Source organism: Durio zibethinus, chromosome 19, assembly GCF_047325235.1.
Source record: "Durio zibethinus cultivar Kanyao isolate XHJ-2024 chromosome 19, ASM4732523v1, whole genome shotgun sequence".
Lineage (NCBI taxonomy): Eukaryota > Viridiplantae > Streptophyta > Magnoliopsida > Malvales > Malvaceae > Durio > Durio zibethinus.
In genome coordinates, this window is record NC_143180.1 from 16,168,955 (window position 1) to 16,191,845 (window position 22,891).

Here is a 22,891-nt window from a genome sequence, read left to right on the forward strand (position 1 = left end):
AATGGCATGAACTTTAATGGCAAGAACTTTTCTTCTCTTGCTTGTGTGGCTTTGAGATTCAAAATTTATTGTACATGATTGTGTTGCTATGAAAGTGCTATTATGGTTATTCTCATTCTTGATATTATGATGCTATATTAAGCTATAGTATTGACATTCAATGATATTGGCCTTGTGTTGAGTATAATATTGTTGCCTTGAATTAATTAAGCAAGGTGATCTTCAATTGGTTATAATATTTTTCCATTGTTCTTGATAGTTTTTGCTATGACAAAAAGAAGGAGAAGTTAGTTTGTGTATTATGAAAATTTGCTAGTGAAAATTTGTTGAAATTTGCTAGAGAAAAGTTGTTGCTAAATTGTTTTGTTACTAGTTGATAAATTTTTAATTGCTTGGAAGACCTATACCTTATATATTTGTTATGTTCATAATGAAAAATTGGCTCTTTAATTTTGTTGATCTTACTTCAATTCAAGGGCAGTTTTTTTAAGAGAGAAAAATGTCTTTAAAGTAAATTTTTAATTATTGGTTTTGTCGTATTAAAAAAGGGAAAGATTATTAACCTTGAATTGATAAAACACATTGAAATGACAAAACAAAAATTTGCTAAAACTGAATTGAAATTGTTTGAACTTAACTTGAATACTTTTTCAACTTTTAATCCAGTAAAAAATATGTTCAAATTCATCTAACATGGTTTAAAAATAAAATTGGGCAAAGCAGCATAGAAATGATCGATCCTCCCTTAAGGGGATTGATTGATTTTTTGGCCAAAATGGATTTTCATGCAAATTTAATGAAAATCAATTGATCCCCTCCTTGTATGGATCGATTAGTTCTAGTTTTTAAAGACAACATCAATCCCTTCATGAAGGGATCGATTGGTTTTTTACATAAAATGAAAAGTTTGTTCCAAAATTTGAAAAGAGATCAATCACCCAGACTAGGGGATCGATCACTTGAAAAAGAGATTGATTGGTACTAAATATGGATCGATTGGCTGTGCTTTTTTATGCAAAAATTTGCTTGTATTTTTACTAACCCAATCAATCCCTCCATAAGAGAGGATCAACCCCCTCGTGCCCAAAATGCTTGAAACGACTATTTTTGTCTAAAATTTTGCAAAAGCTCTAAACAATTAATGTAAACAATGGTTATTTTTCACTCTCAACATATAAATGAAGGTTTCCCACTATATTTGGAACAACTTAAAGCTAAGAAAACTTATTGCTTCCATTTACCATATTCACCATGCATTAAAGAATATCTTAGTGTGAGAAAAGTGTAGAAATTCTTGTTATATCAGATTTTCTCTTGATATTCTTCTTAATCTTGATTTATATTTCAAATTAGCAAGCACCTAACCTTAAAAAGATTCTTTGAGTTTGCAAAACATCTCAAAAACTTGTATTGTGAGGTTGTAAGCTTAGGGAGAGGATAACTTTTAAGAGATTGTATTGTTGATTATATAGAGCTTTGAAGAGTTAGGTTGTAACTTTCAACACATAGTAAATTAAATTCTTTGGCAAATGGGACTAAAAAAAAGATGTAGGTGCTTAAAAGAATGGTTGAACTTCTATAAATTTTGGTATTTGATTTTTTTATCTCTATCTCTTGGTTCTAAGATTATTAGTACTCATATTTATTATGTTTACTTGCTTAGAAAAACTGATTTGTGATTTTTGTGCTTGTTAGATATTGAATTTTAAAAATTTATTACCAATCAATTTACTTTCCTTCTGGTTTAATTTAAGTCTTTGAGCTAATAAATCCTCTCATTTATTCCCCCATTTGAATTATCACCTTCCCCTTATACAGTCGGTTTATCCCTGACAATTCTTCCTGGATATTCATCAATTACCCCAAATCTGGGATCATAATGGTGCCTATTCCGAATATCACGTTCTGTATTGGAGTTCAACTTTTCTATGTTATCAGTCAATATTCTTCAAGCCATTTCTCCTTCGTTCGCTGCCAAGCTTTAGTGTCTTACCTTGCTCTTTCCACTTCCATTGATGAACATGTCTGACGATGTTGTATGAACACTACCTCCCATTTCCCTTGCAGCTTCCTTATATCTTTCCCTCATAGTCATCTTCCACATGCCTTAACTTCTCACATGAATAGTAGAAACTCGACAGCCTTTCGTAGCTCTGCCTCCCCTAAATTTCCTTGAAATTTCCTTCCGTAGTAACACACACAACTCTCCTAAATGGTTTTGTTACATCAATGTCTATTCTCATGCGTAGAAATCTCGACCACCCCTTTGATCAAGACCAGCATTAATTGCTTTAAGATCCCTTATTTTCCATCCTATATTTTCTGCGGTGTTGTAATTCCTCGTACCCAAGGGTAAACCATAAGCAGAAATCCAAAACGTTGCTCTGTCAAACTTATAACCTTTTAGCCTTAGTTTCTCATCATATATTTTTAAATACTGTAATCTGCTTATCAGATGATCATAATGATCCTTCCAACACTCTATTTATATCTATCATCGTAGGAATTTGAATCGTAAATAATGTAAAATAATACATAACATAATAATTTATTAAAAATTTAAACAATTATATTTTATTTTTTCTTTCAAAAAAATTATTTATTTTTTCTTTCAAAAAAATTATTTATTTTTTATATCTAGTAATCGTTTTCTTTACCTTCTTCTAATAAAAAAAATTCATATTGATTGAATTGAAAATATTTTTATATTTTGTTTGCGAGGCATAAATTGAGTTATATTATCAACAATCTCTTTTATTAATAGTTTTGTGAATCACAGTTAATTTTCCTTTTTTTTAGGTTGGCTGTCAAATCCTGACTTTGAAATGGAAAAACCCATCACCCTCTAAACTTTTTAATAACATAAAAAGAAAACAGTGAACGAAAGAGCAACAAGTCAACAACCAAAACGACCAAATGGAACATAAGGTGCTAACTGCAAATTAGGGAGGGAGAACGGAAGAGCATCGTATGTACAAAGTCAACAATGTCACGTTCAGAACAGGACACGTAGTTGTCCCACACAGTACACAACCTCAAACAGTAACAGTTCAAAAAAGAACAAAACCACCTTCTTTGATATTCCCTTCAAATCAGGGCATGGCTGATGCGTGCTTATTCAGTGGTCCGAGTCCTGGTCCTAGGATTAAAAAATTAAAAAAATGGGACCCCCAAAGCCAAGAAAACCTTCCATTAATACTACAATCAACCGAAAACCCCGGAGTTGAAAAAACCAAAATTCGGCCATTTCCAACACCAACTTTCAAACGCGTTTTCCTGCTATTATATGTCCAAACACACGTATTAGCCTCTTTCTATTATTTTATACAATATATATATATAATTCAGATCAGATATAAACAAAGTTTGGATTTCCCTTGTCCTATCCCCTTTTAAAACATCAGACAGGCAGCCATTAATACCCCCGGCACCAAATGTGACTTCTTTTTTCTTCTTTTTTCAACTGTTGAGCCAAATCCACCTGGCAAGCCATAACCAAAACCTTTTTTTTTATTTTTTATTTATTTTTCCAAGGATATATATATATATATATGTATATATATATATTAACTTTCTCTTCTTCAAATTTACTCATTTGGGTTTTCAGTATTTGTTCCTTTTGGGCTTTTACTCTCTCTTTTTTTTTTTTTTAAAGCATTTCGTTCAATTCTTTTCAGCTTTTGATAACTTATAATTATCTTTCTTTGGTTTCTATTATATATGGTGTCAAACTTTCACTTACTGAATTTGAGATCCAAGGATTTGTATGTATTTTTCCTGTTGTAGAATATATGATGGATTTATTTGTTGGCAATCAATAATTGTGGTTGACTTTCTGTTTTAGGTGGTGCACTTTGTTTCAATAAATCAGGCTCTTAAACTTGCTTCTTGAATCATTTTTCGTAATTGCTGTAATCAGTAGTATTATTTGTATGGATAATTTTTAAGTTTGGAGGTAAGTAATAAGTTTTCTCATTTGTTATCAATTTTTAGTTCATTTTGTAAGCTATACTGTTCAAGTCTTTTCCGTCAAAGTCTAGAGGAGAATATAGGGAGTTTGATTTTTATAAATAAGATCAGATCTCTATGTGTTGGATTGGCTCATCTATTGGTTTTAGATATTGATGTTAAAACTAGTGATAGTATTTTGAAGAAGTAATATAAGTGTGAGAGTAGATGGGTAATACTTGTGTAGGACCAAGCATTACCAAAAATGGATTTTTCCAATCTGTTTCTGCTGCAATGTGGCGGTCCCGATCGCCTGATGACTCAGTTTCTCATAATAATGGGGAAACTGGGGAAACTGGGGAAACTGGGAGTGAGATAGGATCTAAAGAACCTGAATCACCATCACCAGTCCAAAACAAACCTCCAGAACAAATGACAATGCCCAAACAAGAGACTGAACCAGAAACTAAACCTGAAACACCAACAAATCCCAACTCCCCTCATATGAAGAGGGTGTCCGGTGCAGGGCTCAGGACTGAGTCAGTGTTACAAACAAGGACCGGTAATTTCAAGGAATATTATAGCCTGGGGAGAAAACTAGGACAAGGGCAATTTGGGACAACTTTCCTTTGTGTGGAGAAGTCAACTGGAAAAGAGTATGCTTGCAAATCAATTGCAAAGAGAAAGTTGTTAACTGATGAGGATGTAGAGGATGTGAGAAGAGAAATTCAAATAATGCATCATTTGGCAGGGCATCCAAATGTTATATCTATAAAAGGGGCATATGAGGATGCAGTGGCAGTTCATGTTGTTATGGAATTATGTGCTGGTGGAGAGCTTTTCGATAGAATTATTCAGCGAGGACACTACACAGAAAGAAAGGCAGCTGCACTTACGAGGACTATAGTCGGGGTTGTGGAAGCCTGCCATTCTTTGGGGGTTATGCATAGAGACCTCAAACCTGAGAATTTCCTTTTTGTCAATCAGCAGGAGGATTCACTTCTCAAGACAATTGATTTTGGATTATCAATATTCTTTAAGCCAGGTATAAACTGACTGATCTTACTCTCCTTCAACTACCCAAAAGTGGTAATATTAGCTTTCTTTGTTTACCTATTTTAAGCCATTCCTTCGCTGACCTTGTTTCATATGCATGATAGAGGATGGGGAGCAATTGTACAAGCTTCTTCAACTTTTAGCTTTATTCATTAAAAAAAAAAAAAAAGAAAGACATGAAAGGGAGGAAAAACACTAATCAAATATGTAATTCTCTGTTGGCATGAGCCCATAAGTGTTTTTGATCTTCATTTTCTCAATTGCATGGATTTCTTAAATTAATTATTGTCAAAGTCCAAATTTTTAGTGAATGAATTCCTATTAGGTTATTAAATCAGCAAAGATAAGAAATTCTCTTCTACATGGAGTTTATTCATGCATGCACTTCCTGCCAGAAATATGACATTACAATAGAATGCTTGTAAAATTACCAAAATAAATTCATATCATCCATGTTCTATTCTCTCTTCATTGGTTTAGGCTTGTAAGTCATGTTTGATTCTTTAACTTTTGTGGCACACAAGGTTCTTTTCCCTTGCACTCTTGTTTGAACACAATTCTGTTCCATTATCTATGAAGTCTTAGAGTTCCACAAGTAAATTTAAGTTTGAGCCCCAATCTTGAAGCAGGTCGCTTCTTTCTTAAATAAGCACTATTTAAAAATGACAAAGATTATCTTTTAGTTAGCATTGGCATGAAATTTACTAGGATTTCCTTTAGTTTCTTTGTAAACAATTTGTTTGTTAGAGATTTTACTCCTGCACTAATTTCACTCTTCTTTAGTTTGCATAGTCAATATAATGAAAACACCTAGTAAATTTGACCTCCACTTGTGATTTACTGACATCAATAGAGGAATCAAAAGAAGATTTACTTTTTCTATTTTGTAATTCTCTTGGCTACGCTCTCCATGTAGGTGAAAAATTTACAGATGTGGTTGGGAGCCCATACTATGTTGCCCCAGAAGTCTTGCGAAAGCGTTATGGTCCAGAAGCAGATGTCTGGAGTGCAGGAGTAATTCTTTACATTCTCTTAAGTGGAGTTCCTCCCTTTTGGGCTGGTTAGAAATTTGCTGATGCATAAGATTTTTCCTTTTTGATTAATCACAACCAATTACAATCCTAGTTTAGCCAAGTGTAATTGTTTTACCAGCCCTTTTGTTTACACCATGATTATTATGTTTTGATCTTCACTTTTTTTGACTTTTTTCCCCTTGATGTAGAAACTGAGCAAGGTATATTTGAAGAGGTCTTGCATGGTGACCTTGATTTTGAGTCAGATCCTTGGCCTAGCATCTCTGAAAGTGCAAAAGATTTGGTGAGGAGAATGCTTATTCGAGACCCCAGGAGACGTTTAACTGCACATGCAGTTTTGTGTAAGTCATTCTTTTAGATAAGCTTTTCTGTTATCATTACTTTTTTTGTTCTTACTTATGCTACTTGGGTCTTGCTGCTGGCAAGTGGGTGCTTCCCATGCTGTTGGCATGGTTGTAACTCCCTTTCTTTCATTTGGTGCTTATGCTAGGCATCCATAGACTTCAGACCCTTTTTCAATTGTCACAGGATGGTTTCCTAGTTAAAAATAAAAAATAAAAATGCTATAATCAGTTAATTGTTAATGCTGTCTGTGGGGTTTTCCTTATTTGCTAGGTATGAATTGAGTAATGGAATCTATTATTATTATTGAAAGTCCGAAACAGATCCATACTGGAGCTCTAACATGCAGCATTGAATCATGTCATAATGTGGCTTTTTAGTATAATTCCTTGGTTAGAAAAAAAAGTAACCATCCACACTGCTGATCAACTTTCATTGACATATTATATGTGTTCAAAAGATTTATCCATCCAAGTGGTTGGGATTCTAGATCTTGTATGACAAATTCCAAACCATCTGCCAAAGCCTTTACTTTATCCAATGGATTGATGCCTCTTTTCTCTCCCATTGTTTCCTTTTGTTTGTCCTTTGGAGAGATTGGAATATGGAACCTAACCCACTATGCGTACAACTTAATAAGGTTCCTTTTTCATTCTTTCCATGAAAATAAGCTGGGTGTTTGAAAGTGCTGTGAATTTGGGGTGGGTCCTTTGTAAAGTCGATGACTTTAATCATATGGCTTATTTGGATTGAGGAATTTGAGGAAAAGAAGTTAGGGACTTTGGTTTTATGAACTAGTGCATCAAATTTACATCGTGGAAGAGGGAGTCCTTAAGTATAGGACAAAACCTTTAGGATTTATTGTGGCTTTGTTTGGTTGGCATTTTTGCTATTTGCTTTTCTATTCTGGGAAAAAAAAAAGGCCTATCTGGATAAAAAAGTAAATAAAATGCTTAAAGTATTACGCACAAAATATGTAATTGTTTTAGATGACAAAGTGCGTGATTCTACTTCTATATGGACTAATTATTTTGTAGCGGGTGTTACATTTTAATTATTTGTTCATTTTTAAAAAATTATAATATTGTGTTTAACTGTTTGTTTTTGCTTTATAGCTATTCTTTAAAAAGCAAATCGCAAAAAACCAATAGTAAAAGCATCAACCAGATTGAGTCTTTTGTTCCATCTTTAATAGCATAGCTGTAGACCTAAATTATGCACTTAGAAAGATTTTGGTCTGCCATGATATCCACAATGTAGATGGCAACTACTTATATGATTAAATGTAGAAGGCAATGACTATAAATTTCAACTGGGCACTTTTTTTTCCATTGCTAATATATTTAAAATTCTATGCAGGCCACCCTTGGATACAGATTGATGGTGTTGCTCCTGACAAGCCTCTTGATTCTGCAGTTTTAAGTCGTTTGAAACAATTTTCTGCAATGAACAAGCTCAAGAAAATGGCCCTTAGAGTAAGTCTCCTGGCATGCTAAACATGATATATATGGGGAAAAGGGGGTTGAGAGAGAGGAACGGAGGGAATAGATGGAGACCAAGACAGAAATGATTGAGCTATGTATATAGAATTGGAAGGCTTGACACAAGATATCAAAGCATTTATATTCAAAATATTTTACCTTAGATTTCCTAGTTATGTTGATGAGCTGAATTTTTTTTCTTTTCTCTTGCAGGTAATTGCAGAGAGCCTGTCTGAAGAAGAAATAGCTGGACTCAAAGAAATGTTCAAGATGATAGACACTGACAACAGTGGTCAGATCACCTTGGAAGAACTTAAAGCAGGATTGAAAAGAGTTGGAGCTAACCTTAAGGAGTCTGAAATTTATGATCTTATGCAAGCAGTAAGTATGAGACCCAATTTGATATGGCATAATGGGGTAAACAACTCTAAGGGTCTATTTGTATTGGGTATTGCAAGAGGAAAATTCTTTTCAATCAAGATATTCAAAAGTTTTAAATCCAAAGGCCTTGTTTGGCAAAAAAAGAAAAATTCAAAATTTAGGAAGAATTTGAAAATCCACCCATAGAGGTGGTTTGGGATTTGGGAACGGAGGGAATAGATAGAGACCAAGACAGAAAGGACAAGTGTTTATGTGGATTTGGGATGATTGTCATAAGGGATAATAAGCTAACCATTTTTCCTCATTCCATATTGATCAAGAAGCACAGGGCATTACCTCACTTCATTGGACCCAAGATTCCTTCCAACACCATATAAACCCATTTATTGACCTTTGTACATCAAACCTAGGCGCAATGGTGACACCTAAAATCATATCAGTTTGTTCAATGAAATTTCTAGAGTATCTTCCTTATTCCATACACAAGCAACAAGCTTCAAGAGGAAAAACTTTTAAAAAGGAGACGTGTTAAAGCAGCACATGGCTAGTTATGCAATTCTAAAGGAAGATAATTAAGGATGGTTTGTGAGTTTGTACAACTATCTTGGTTTGGTTGTAATCAATTTAGGATATTTAGTGTTTCGATGCAACGAAGTATAGAGTTAAAGTGAGAAGGAAAGGAAGATACACCATATGCTATGGAGTGTCTTTAACAATGGTTTTAGCTTCATAAAGTTGATATGATTTTAGCTTCATAAAGTTTATATCCAGATAGCAGTAAGTAGTTTTTTCTATGTTATCCTAAATTCGTGGTGCTTGTGCAAGGATTTGGATTAGGAATAAAGTTTTTCTTCTTTTTAGTTTTGGTTTTCTTTGATCTATACAGAATACGAAATGGATTGGGAATAAGCAATGATGAGTTGTCTAAAATGCACCCATCTTCTTCAACTGCAGGCTGATGTTGATAATAGCGGCACAATCGATTATGGAGAATTTGTAGCTGCCACACTGCACCTAAACAAAATCGAGAGAGAAGATCATTTATTTGCTGCCTTTTCCTACTTTGATAAGGATGGTAGTGGTTATATTACTCCAGATGAGCTCCAACAAGCTTGCGAGGAGTTTGGCATAGAGGATGTTCGTCTTGAAGAAATGATCCGAGAAGTTGATCAGGATAATGTAAGTGGTTTGTTTTATCTTTCATTTTTAATTTGATCATTATAGCATATATTGAGTATTGACCAAACATAAGAATGGGAAGATTTTAGGTAGATATAGCAATTTATCTATTGGTATCGTATAAAACACTGAAAATTCGTATATTTATATTATATTTTATACAAAAATTATAACACAACTCATGTTCACCCAAAAAAATACAAAATATATATTTTTTATTTTTTAAAATTTATATATGATTTTTATTAAAATTTAAATTGATATTATTTTTATGTCTTTTTTAATATTAATTTCATGATATATTATCATGTGGTGTTTTAAATTGTTAAGTCTTAGAAGGTTATATCTCTTGCCTTCTAAAAAAATACATATGCAGTGAAAAGCTGTGGTTTAGTGCTTGAGTAACAGTTCAATTAACCGAGTGATCCGGGGTTTAAGTTAAGTTAGCTCCGCTTGCTTAGCCCCTATACAAATTTAGTTGGTAGTCCATTCCTTTCTCTTCGCTATTGCTTTCCATATCTGTAAATGGTCAGCCCTTTGCATAGTTTCTGAATATTGTTTTATATAAAGTTGTCTAATTCTTATAATAAAACCCTCAATGCATCCATTGGTCATGACCCAATCACTGATATGGAAGAAAACCATCAAAATATTTTATGCTTTTGCATAGCAAAATTGTGGAGTAAAATTCACTCATGGTCGGTGACCTTTTATTATTATTTTATTTTCATGTCATCTTAAAAAGTTACATTTATCGTCGGTGATATTTATTAATGTTTTATTTTCATTCATAATTTTTAAAAATCATATTTATTTATCCATAACTTTTAAAAATTACATTTATCATCTTTACTTTTTAAAAAATTTTACTATTCATCCATCGTTCTATTGTCATGTAAGCAAAATGAAAAATAAAAAATAATTATAATTTTTAAATTAAAGACTTTGAAATTTTAAAAAATTGAAATCTTAAAAAAAAAAACTAAAAAAAAATGAAGAATAAGAAAGAGGGAAAAGGAAGAGAGAGAAGGGAGGAGTGGAGTGGGGCGGGGATGAAGGGAGGCTTGGCCGGCTACATTGACAGCCAACAACATCTGAAAAAAAGGAGATAGGAATTGAGGGAAGGGAAAGGGAGGGGAGGGGAAAGGAGGAAAAGAAAAGAAAGAGGGTAAAGGGTAGAGAGAGAAGAAAGGAAAGAAGCGCTTCTCTCGCCCCCCCTCCTCGTTTTTTTCCTTCCTCCCCTTCCCTTCCCTTCATTTCCCTCAAAAATTAATTAAAATTTTATTTGAACAAATGTTAACCCTATTTTAAGTTGAAAGAGTATTATCTAACCTTAGAGTGGTAAAAATTTTTACTACTTAAGTTTCCATTATGTTATATGTATGTAGTGGAGACAATTCTTTCTCTTTCAGTATTATTAGTAAAAAAAAAAAAATCATATTTAATTCTTACGAATGAATAATGAAAATTTTTGAAAGGTTATTGATGGTAAATGAAACTTTTAAAGGTTAGAATGAAAATGAAATTTTTTGAAAGGTTGTGGACTTTAAATATAATATAAATTTTTAAAGGTCACAAGAAAATAAAACATTGATAAAGGGTTGTGACTATGAGTGAATTTTATTCCAAAGTTGTGCTAAAGAATTATCATACAGATAATAAAGTGAATTTAGTATTAAGAAAGTATTATATGAAACAGTTTATCCACTTTAGCATATATTTTTTTTTATTTAAATCATGTGACATAATCATATTAATGGAAAAAATCAATCTTTTATTACAAATCACATGCATGAATTTGTTTAAATAAATATTTATCATTTATTTATCACATATAATGTATAATAAATAGTTGATTTTTTTCAAATAATATGATTACATGACAAGATTTGAATGAAAAAAAAAATATGCTAATGTAGAATAATTATTTCATACAATCGTTTTTCGTATGCACTTTGTTAACCATATCATTTGTTCACTGATTTGTATATTCTACTGATCATATGTAGGACGGACGCATAGATTACAATGAGTTTGTGGCCATGATGCAGCAAGGAAATGTTGCCAGTGCTGCTAAGAAAGGCCTGGAAAATAGTTTTAGCATTGGATTTAGAGAAGCATTAAAACTTTAATTTAGGCAACTGTTCAAGTTCTTGTTCATTTTTTCCTTTATAGTTTTGAGGGAACTGAGATTTGTATAGTAAGGAGTACCAGTGTTCATTCCAAGGAGCTGCCAGTTCAAATGCAATGAGCATTTGTTCATTTTCTTCCACCTTTTTCGCAATTAAATTATCTATCATCATGTTGTATACTTTACACGAGGAATTTGTTTGTCTTTTATTTACTAAAAATAGTGCCCCCATTTGGCTTCTGAGTTTTTTTTTTTTTAAATAATTTTTATAAATATATTATTATAATAATGATAAAAATTGTAATGTATTGAGTTATTTATGCTTTCTTGAATAAATTAGAGTAATTAAGAAGAAATGTGTAGAATGAGAAAATTCTTTTTCTAATAATAAAGTGACAGTGCCCTTAGAAAATCGTCGTTTAAAGTTTATTCAGTGGCCACTTAAAATTTTTGAAGTGTTATTAAATAAATTAATTGAAAAATTATCAAATTACTTGGGAGATCAAGCTGAAAATATATGGTTTGCTCAATCAAATTTGAAAAACTCATAGTTTAATCAATCAAAATTCATTTATAAATCATTCAATTTATCTCTAAATCAAATTAAAATAATTTAAAGATAAATTTAAATTTTCGCCAATTAAATTTTAACTCACGGATCATCCAATTAAATTCAACCAATAAATTATAGAGAAAATAAGATCTTTTAGAACTTTGTTGCCTAGCATCAGCTACTATTGTATTATAAATAGAGAATTCATCCAAATTATTTGAGAAAAAAAAAAAAAGAATAAATTACATAAAACATCTGTGACGAATTTAAAGTGGCTCCTGAAATTTAAAATGTAATATTTAACTATCCAATAATTTGTTTTATTTATTCTTTGCCCAAAACCATGACTTTTTTCATTATTTTCAACTTTCTTTTTCCTTCTTCTTCTCCAACAATTCACCATTTTTTTCTTTAACTTTCTCCTTCCAACATTCAAACTCTCTCACTTCTCTCTAATTTTCCAACTAAAACCAAGAAAACTAAAGCAGCAACGCCCACTATGTTCTTCAAAATTCCTAGAATCCGATGATGCTCCATCGGATTCTGGGTTCTTGGTTTTGAATCTAACATGAAAAAAGAACATGGGTGGAGGCATGTTTTCAAGCAGCTTTAGCACTCTATTTGGCGGCTAAATAAGCATTTCCTCAACTTCTTCAATCTTACAACTTAGTTCAAATAGCCCATCTGGTTTCAATTATTTACAAGAAAGCAAAACTGATTGCCAAAATGTTGATCGCCCTATATATCTGCAATGGCCTTGCTGTAGAAAGCAGCCCAAATGGGTGCAACTGCAAGTAATAGTATAAACTCTTCCATGATGCAAAAAAGCTTTCTAACAGCATGGCAGGTCATGACCAGTCCATTAGACCAACATCTTTTGAAGGAATGCAGTGGCAGAATACATCTTACGATCACTTCCCATCACAAACTGATCATTCAAGCATGGTTGAGATCAACAAGGATAGATTCTCTAACTTGCTCATGCAAAAAAGCCCTAATGAAATGGCCCAACTTTTTAATGTTGTCACAAAAAGCTCAGTAATGAATGATACGGGAATTTTCACTAATATGTTGATTAACGAAGCTGACCGAAACCAAGGCTTGATGAAAAACATGGAACATGAAGATAGTGGCAGCTCTAACTTGTTATAAGGGAGAACTCAGATGATGGAAAGGAACCTACCAGGGCCAACAATATTTGGAGTGAGCTGTGAAGGAAGTAATATTACAACCCTTAATTTCATGGGGATTGGAGGGTCAAGGCCAATCAATTCACATGAACAGCAGCATCAGCAACAACGATTAGAACTAGAAGTAATAAGCCAATAAAGACTGCCAATAATAAAACCTTTCCGGCAACAACTCTCACATGGCGATTCAATTTCTAACTTCATCAGTTGGGTTTACCAGAATATCCAAAACTTGGTGGTGGGCAGTGGCCATAAAGTTTAGTCTTGGGTTGCTTATCGTCCTTGTCCATGTTTGTGCTTTCACTATTTTGGTCTTTTAGGATAATAGAAAAAATAGTAACTTTAACTTAAAGACTCAAACTTTTTTTTTGCCTTTGGGTTTTCTTCTCTCTCTATGAAGCAGGAAATGAGGAACAAAGAAAGAAAGAAAAGAATTATGGGTTTTAACAAGAAAAGTAAAGAGAAGTGAGAGAGTTTGAATGTTAGAGAGAGAAAGTCAAAGAAAAAAGGGTGAATAGTTGAAGAAGTAACAAAAAAAAGTTAAGCATTTAAGTTAAAAAAAAATCAAATCATAAAATAATTAAGTGTCACATTTTAAATAGGTATTATTTTATATTCGTCTCAAGGTGATTTTATGTAATTTATCCCAAAAATAACTTAAAAATTAAAAAAAAAAATTGAGAAAAAAATCCTAAATAAAATTGAGGAAGAAAATCTGAAAATTGAAAGTGTTAAGAGGTCTTACAAGTCCAATAAAAATTATCTAAAAATCAAAATCTTTAAAATTTCAACGAATAATTAAATACAATAGTTGGGTAAAAAAAAAGATTTGAAGAACCAAATTCTCCAAATCTCTCACAATTCCAAAAAAAAACAATTTTAACATTAAAGTCTGAATATCCAAAAATCCGTAATTTGGTGCCAAAGTTTAAATTTCCAAAAATTCCTAAATTTGGGATCAAATTTCAAAATTTTCAAAATTTCCTAAATTTTGGAGTCAAATTCCAAGAACTTTTTAATTTGAAACCAAATTGTAATATTTACAAGAATCTCTAAATTTTGGGATCAAATTCAAAAAGCTCATAAAAATTTTAAATTTTGGATCCAAATTTATTTAATTCCAAAACAAACTCTTCTAATGATTTTTTTTTTTTAAGAAAAGAATAAAAAAATTTCTTTTATTAAACAATTTTAAGAGAATGCACTTCCATTCCTAATAAATTAAAATTATTATTTGACTTTGAATTTTTATTGTTATAATTTGTTTGTAAAGAATGAATCACTTTGAATAATACATTTACAATTAAAGACACTAGACTAAAAGAACAACTTTACAAAGGAAAACCTAAGTATGTACAACTAAGAGAAATGATTAACAAAGGCAAGTAGACTATGTACACACAATACCGAAGCAATCTTAATACTAGCCTAGTATATGTATACTAAAGGTGAACCAATTTATAGAAGAGTATGGTGAATGATGATTTTAGCTTAAGACTATTTACTCCTAATCTCAAATGATAGTGCAAAAAACTTGATTCAATAATTCTACAAGTGCACAAGCCGTAATAAAGACTATAAAAGTCTAAATGTCAATCCCATGAGAATTAATTAAAAAGATTCCTAGCCTAAGTATGCTTTTGTCAACCATACTCTATCTAAAGTTGGCTCAATCAAGGGATAAACATAAAATTATGCTAACTATGAAAATAAAATCAAACAAGCATCATGCATGACTGTAGTAATATGTAAACTAGCAATATGCATACTAAGTAAAATAAAAGAATGTCTGCAAATAGTAGCTAAGCTAGAATGCAATGACATGAACATGAATTAGAATGTAAACCTAAGCTAAGAATGAAAATGACAAATATCATAAACAAGGAAAACAGTAGCTAAAACAAATATAACCAAATTAACTAACTTTAACTAGCTCTAACTACCTTAACTAAACTTAACTTCCAACTAAGAAACTATAAAAAAACATTTTAATGAATGAACCAAGCAAGTTGTAAATTGACAAAAACAGTAGCTTAACTAAGACAAAACAAAATTAGCATGAATATTAAAGAACAAAACCACAAAATAGAAATGGAAATGCAAAAACCAAAGAAAAGATACAAGTTTGAAAACCACAAGTTAAATAAGCAAAACTAGATCCACATTACAGCAATTTAAATGAACTAAAGCTTGAAATTGTAACAAGTAATGATCTTAAAGTAAAACCATATTAAAGTGCAAATAATAAGAAAACTTGCAAGATATAAGCTAAGAAATGAAAATCGAAAGTAATTTGTAAAATTGAAAATTGTGACTCCAAGTTGGAAATTTGAATGTAAATCATGTAAATTTACATGAACATGAATTGGAAATTGAAAGAACATTCAAAAAACTATAAGAGAACTCAAATTGAAGAACAAAAAATTGAAAAGAAATGCCAAAATTAACAAAGAAAAGTCAAAACTGAAACTGAGTTAGGGTAGGAATTTACCGAGTCAAGGAAAGAAAAATTAGATCTAGAGGTTTCTAGGAAGAATGAACTGAGCTAAAACAAACTAAATCAACAGGTTTACAATATGATTCAACAAAGAAATAGCATCAAACAATTAAATTCTAACTCATTGAACTAAAATTTCAAACCGAGTGCATAAGCATGAAAAACAGTTGCAACAAAAAAAAATCATCCAAATCGCAAGTAAAAACATGAATATAAATGCAATCAAATAAGAATTAACAAGTAAAAAACAAAAAAAACTCCTCAATCGAGGCTTTAACTTTTTGAAAAATAAAATCATGTACAAGAAAGCTCATTTCCAATAAAGGCTTAAAATTTTAAAATTCTCATTCAAGAAAGCTTATTCTCAATAAAGGCTTGAAACTTTAAAATTCTCATTCAGGAAAGCTCCTTCTCAACAAAGGCTTGAAACTTTAAATAAAAAAAAAACATCTGAAATTTTCAAGATCATGCCTTAAGGTCTTATAGATCATTCTTACCTTGAAAAAGCTCATTCTTAATAGAGGCATTAAAACTTAAGTGATTCTCTATATCTCACCTGGATAATCATTAATGTCTTTTAATGTCTCTTCGTAAAATTATTTCATCATCTATTTTTTTCTTACTTTCCAAGCATATGTAATGAATGCATGCAATGAATGAAAAGATTATCCATAATTCTCAAATTCAATTTCAAGATTCAAACTTTAATTATTCTTTCTTTCTAACATGCATGATGAATGGAATGAATATGAAGAAAAACAATGTACGCAAACAATGAATGCATGAGCTAAAGATTTTTCAAAATTCTAACCTAATTTTACATTTCAAACTTTGATCTTTCTTTTCTAAACATGTAGTGTGTGAGTACAATAAATGTGACGATATATACATGAATTTAATAATTTAAAGTGTAGGAGTTGCAAACCAAATGCCAAGAAAGAAAGAAGTCCCTTTATATGCTGTCACTCATTCAAAGTTTAACTCTACCAACTGAGTTTAGCCAAAACTTTAAAGCTAGATTTATAATTCTGTAAATGGAATTTGAATGAAATTTTCTTCATATTTAAAGATCTATGAATTACAAATCTAAGGAAAAAATTTTGGCTTTAAAAAAGCTAGATTTGAGCAAAAATTTATCAAAACATTGTGAAAAGGTCAAAAATAAAAAATGCAAAATAGCTTTGATATTACTCGAATTCAAATAAAATTGAACACTAAAACTTAAAGATTTGAAACTTTTGTTGAAGAAATCATAAAGTGCATTGAAAGATAAAGCAAAAAAGTTAAATTTGCATCAAAAGTAAAGAAATTTTCCTTCCAAACAGCCTTGCTTGGCAAGAGAGAAAATAAAATGTAGAAACTTAAAACTAAAAATCTAAAAATCTATCTAAAAGCTTCTTATGACTGGCCATTCTCCCTTTATAGACAAATGGGAGTTGTTTCAGCCCTCAAAATTGTAGAAAAAAAATTCAAGTAAATACTAGCCTTTTAGATCCTTCTTTCTCCTTTCTTTAAATCATTTGCTTGCTTATTTGGTTCCTTTAATTTCCCTTTTCTTCAAGCTTTCTTCTCATGAGCTATTAAGCTTCAACAAGTCAACATTATAACCAATAGGAAGCCTTCAAATTGCCAACTCAGCAGCTCTAATTAGTCCTCTTTGAATCTCCAAAACCGGTGACATAATTCCTTCATCACATGGCATAGGCATCAACGGCACACTTTAAACTTTGTTCCTTCCTTTTAGCACCCATTGTAGCAAATTGTTCCTTCATTTTGCTACGAAAATTTAGACCATTAAGTGGATAAATTATGCATTATAATCCTTTAAAAAATTCTAAAAAATTACAAATCCAAAATAGCTTCCAACTACCTAATGCACTTTTTACATTTCAAGCACTTATAAAAATACTAAAAAGGTAATAGTACATTAATAAGATAAAATTAACATTTCCAAATGAGAGATATGAGAATTAAGACTTGAAATAAGGTTTTATAAAGTTCAAATAAGCCAAAGAAATCATAAAGAAAGGGTGAAGAAAACTTTTATAATTAGCAAGATAGCACAATCATACTAGTTATAGTATTTTCTAACTTTTTACACCAAAAATCCTCCAAAATGAGTCCAAAATCTCCAAAATTCCTCATTTTCTATAATTTCACCTACACATTGAACATTTATGCATTTAGGAGTATTTTTGCCAAAATTCTTAAGGGACAAACCAAAATACAAGAGAAATTGCACTAAAAATGAGTAAAAAAGTGCTAAAATTTTAGTACAATCACTTTATGCTGCATTTCTTCTACATTTGCCTCATTCTTTTACTGCCTATGTTTTTCACTATATTCACATTCAAATCTGATTCTAGCTCTTTTATCTAGACCTTCTAAATCAAAGTTTTTAATCACTATCACAAAACTAATATCTGTTCCCATCGATCTTGCCCAATAAATCAATGCTCCCTATTACAAAACAACTGCACAATAATTTAAATTGTCACATTTTGCATCTATATAAACTAATATTTAAAAACAAATCTTTAAGCCTCTCAAAGTCTATTTCAAAAACATAATCTTACCTTTGCAATTGTAAATAAATAACTACAATCGTATTTGGTATTCAAATTCTATGAGGATTCATTCCACCCTATTAGTGCATTTTGCAAATTATTATGCATCTTAATCAAATAAAATCAAAATTTTGGAAAAAACTTATGCACTTTTAAATTATTGCATTGTTTTTCAAAAATGTATTTTCAGTACATTGAAAAAGTTTCCAAAAATAAATTTTTAGTAACTTTTATACATTTTCTGAAATGAATTTTCAATCAATTACTTGTTTTTTCGGAAATGAATTTCTAAAAAAGCCTTAACAATTTCGGTTATGTAGCTGCTATATAGAGATTTTTCCATAAATTCATTTCCTATAACGCATAACCAAAAACATATATAATTTTGGAAATCAATTTTTGAAAACTTAATATATTTTTTGGAAAAGTAATTCTAGGAAGTGTGAATTTTGGGATAAAATCAACTTACCTGATCTTTATCCCCCAAATCTTCTTTGTTGCAGTTATTTCTCTTAAATTCACTTTTCATTTTGACAGTATGCAAGATATTACAAATTTTGATTATGAATTTTGACAACAGTATGTCTATTACTAGGAAGAAAAAGAAAAGAAAGTTGTTACCATTAGAAATTTTCAAAATAAAATATGAAAAGTAATCCCACATTGAAAACGAAAAAATAAAGACAAATAGTTAAGTCTATTCAAAACAGATAGATAAATTTATTCAAAATAAAAAGTTTCAATTGTTCAAAAATAGATAATTTTTGTCTATTCAAAATAGACAATTATGTCTATAAAAAAGATATTTATCAGTTTATAAAAGACTTTTTTGGTTTTCTAAAAATATATGAAAAATAACTTTAGGAACTCTCGTTCTTTCTCCAAACTTCAGATTTCTTTTATAAAAGTTTTATTACAGAAAACCTTTATAGAAGTTTAGTGATCTTATGATACACCGGTGATTGCTCAATGGATTGATTTTGTCAGTGCAAAACGTAGTCAGTCACTGGGTTTCATGGTATCTTCAAAGTTCATTGCCTCCAACCCTTTTACATACCTACTAAGTAAATAATATAGTAAGAGCAAATAAAACCTTAAGTTAGTAGCACCGTTACATGCCTTGGAGCCTTTTTTCAAAATTTTAGATTTACTAGAAGCAGTAGTTCTAAATTTTCAATGTTTGCTCAAACAATCTTAAGGTTTTATTCATTTCAACAATGACTACTGAAGCAACGCTCAAGAAATTGGCTTCTAGTTTTGTCAAACTGGATCATTTTGATGGTGGTAATTTTCAAAGATAGCAAAAGAAAATGCATTTCATGCTTTCCACCTTGAAGGTTGTATATGTTCTAACACTCTCAGGTCAGAAAAAAATAAAATAACAGAATTTGTTATTGCAATAAGAGAGAGGTAGAAATGGGATAATGTAGACTACATGTGTAAAGGTTATATTCTAAACAGTCTGTCTGATAACTTATTTGATACATACCAATATGTGGTTATTGCAAAAATGTTATGGGACAAATTGGAGACCAAGTATATCACTGAAAATGCAATTAGTAAGAAATTTTTTGTTAGCCATTTCAATAATTATCATATGGTTTATGGATATTTTATGATTGAACAATTGTGTGAAATTGAAAAAATGCTTAATCAGTTTAAACAATATAATATGAGTATAGATGAAAAAATTATTATGTCCTCTGTAATAGACAAACTCCTCCATCATGGAAAGACTTTAAAAGAAGTCTAAAATATAAAAAAGAGGAAATCACTCTTAAGGCTTTGGCTTATCATCTTCAAATTGAAGAGGCATACAAAAAGTAAAAACAGAATTCTGGTTCTAGTAATGTCAAAGTTCATGTTTTAGAGGAAAGACAGAGTACAAAGCCTAACAAAAAAAAGTTCAAGTTCAAGTAGATTGCTAATGGGCTAAATTCAAGAAGAATAAGAAAAGGCTCATGTTACCATTATGGTAAGCCAGGACATTTTAAGAAAGAATATCGATTGTTATAGAAGAAAATAATTCCTCAAAAGGTGATATTTCTAAAAATTTTGTTGTCATGATTTCTGAGATCAACATGCTTGAAAATGATGAATCCTGGTGGGTTAATTCTAGGGCAACAAAACATGTGTGCAAGGACAAAAGCATATTCACAACAATCAAACCAAGAGAATGTGGCAGTGTCTTCTACATAGTAAATTCTTCTACAGTAACAATCAAAAGCAAAAAGACTGTTGACCTTGAATTCACTTTTGAAAAAAATATAACTTTGAATGAGGTTTATTATGTAACAGAAGTTAAGAAGAACTTAATGTCTGAAAGTCTATTAAACAAGTTTGGTTTTAAACTTGTATTTAAAGTAGATAAATTTATTCTGTCTAAGAGGGAAATTTTTTCTAGGAAAGGGTATATGTATGAAAGAATGTTCAAACTCAATATTATTAATAAAAATAAGAATGTTATTTATGCTTACATGGTTGAATCTTCATATTTATGGCATTATAGATTAGGTCATTTAAATTATAGAAAATTGCATGATATGATTAAGCTTCCATTAATTCCCGAATTTAGTCAAGACATTAATAAATGTAATACATACATATTGACTAAGATTATGAGAAATCTTTTTCCTAAGGTTAAAAGAAATACAAAGTTACTTAAGTTAATTCACAATGATGTCAACTATTATTATAATATGCTATTACCACAACAGTGAATCTTTGAACACATCATAGCCATTGACTACGGGTTATGGACCTATAATTCGCTGTAGAAGAGTCCCTAAAACAAAATAGCCATTGATTATGGACCAATGATCTCAGTGTAAGAGAGTCCAAAACGAAGTTATTGTAGCCAAGTCACTGTATCAAGTTATTGTAACAAAAAATCAAAGCCAAAAAATGTCAGGTCCTCATCGTTGATTGAACACCAAGAAGGGTTTGAGGGTCATATGAGTCTGCTAAAATACCTTTCTTTCTTCAATCCCCTTTCACTTCCTCGTATGTACAAATTTTCTTGCTTCTTACACAGCATTTTGTGTTAAGTATTCTAAAATAGGATTGAAAGTAGATTAGAATTTAAGGTTAAGATTATTTTAATTAATTATATTCAATAATTATTTTAATTTATAATAATTATGGTCTAAGAGTTTGGTATTATCTTAATGTGTCGTGGTTCTATATATTGGAAACAAACATAACAGCAAAAAATTAATAAAATTATGTATCTGAATTCTGCGTAAAACTCTCTTTCTTATCACCAATTTTCAATATGATTTAACATAATTCCTTTAGTTAAATCTTGAGGTAAAAGTCAAGACTCATCATATAAAAAAGTGGTGTCAGAGCATATTAATATGTAAGAACAATGTTTGGAAAAGTTCGAGAAAGACATGAGCAAGATTATGGAGATATTTCAAGCTATATGAATTCAATACTGGATCAATTAGTCTTCAATTAAGAGCGGGTGTCTAAAGAAAAGTTGGTTGTTAATGGTGAAACTTCTTCAAGCCATTTGAAACAAATTTCAACAAGGATATTAATTCCCAAACTCACTAAACTCGACTTCCCTCAATTTGATAAGAAAGAATATCTGACTAGCTAGATTTGTCAGGTTGAACAGCTTTGTGAATTTCAACAAATTACAAATGAAGAGAATGTGCCTCATGCAACATATCACCTTAAAGGTGACACTCAACTACGGCATCAGTTATTAAGGATGAGACGTCATTTGGAAAGGATTGAAGAAAGGTTGCATGCTCCTTATTGACTTACTCGATTTGAATATTTCTTTCAGAATCTTACGAAATTAAAGCAAACCATTATAGTTCTTGATTATCAAACTCAATTTGCAAAGTTAACAGTGGATCGAAAAAAATGACAACGTGTCAAGAGATTGAATGTTTTAAGAGAGGTTTTAATAATCACCTTCGAGCATATGTGCAAGTAATAATGCCGACTTTTCTCACAAATGTTATGGGATTGACACGATTATATGAAGCAAGTTTTAGCTCAATTTACCGCTTTTCATGAGAAATATATATATATATATATATGACGCTTGCGATTAAAATGTTATCCTCTAATGAAACGCAAGGAGAGATAAAGGTTTATACTTTAATTGTGATAAAAAGTATAAGTGAGGGCACAAATATAAGAAGTTATTTTTAATTAAAGATGATCAGAATACTGATGACGGTGAAATTATTGAGATGGTTAAACATAAATTAATTTTTACAAATTTGGCTCTTTATGGACAAAGATGCTAATGTTGCATACTCTAAAATAGCAATAAAAGCTATTCAAAGTTAGGATAAAGATTATAATTAGAATTTAAAGTTAAAATTATTTAATCAATCATCTTCCATAATTATTTTAATTTAAAATTATCATTAGTTTAAAAGTTTTTTATTATCTTTGAAGTGTTATTTTTTTTGTAAGTAAATTAAAAAATAAACACTTCAATTTCTTAAATTAAGATAATATGTGTCGAATTTAACAACTTAAGATAGATAATTACAAATCATGTA

The 22,891-nt window shown here is 30.6% G+C and overlaps 1 protein-coding gene across 1 annotated transcript; it reads left to right on the plus strand.

Annotated features, from left to right (window-relative positions):
- Positions 1-3,576: 3,576 nt before the first annotated feature.
- Positions 3,577-11,795, plus strand: LOC111310419 (calcium-dependent protein kinase 1-like). Its single transcript, XM_022909859.2, has 7 exons — positions 3,577-4,993; positions 5,921-6,064; positions 6,227-6,379; positions 7,740-7,855; positions 8,075-8,242; positions 9,197-9,421; positions 11,431-11,795. The coding sequence occupies exons 1-7, from the start codon at positions 4,177-4,179 to the stop codon at positions 11,551-11,553; spliced, it is 1,746 nt and encodes a 581-aa protein (XP_022765594.1). The 5' UTR covers positions 3,577-4,176; the 3' UTR covers positions 11,554-11,795.
- The last annotated feature ends 11,096 nt before the right edge of the window (positions 11,796-22,891 follow it).

Bases quoted from the DNA above. Each gene is read 5' to 3' on its own strand.
- LOC111310419 (XM_022909859.2), top strand. From the start codon at position 4,177: ATGGGTAATACTTGTGTAGGACCAAGCATTACCAAAAATGGATTTTTC. The intron at 4,994-5,920 runs GTATAAACTGAC...CTCTCCATGTAG, and splicing joins ATCAATATTCTTTAAGCCAG to GTGAAAAATTTACAGATGTG. The intron at 8,243-9,196 runs GTAAGTATGAGA...CTTCAACTGCAG, and splicing joins TTTATGATCTTATGCAAGCA to GCTGATGTTGATAATAGCGG.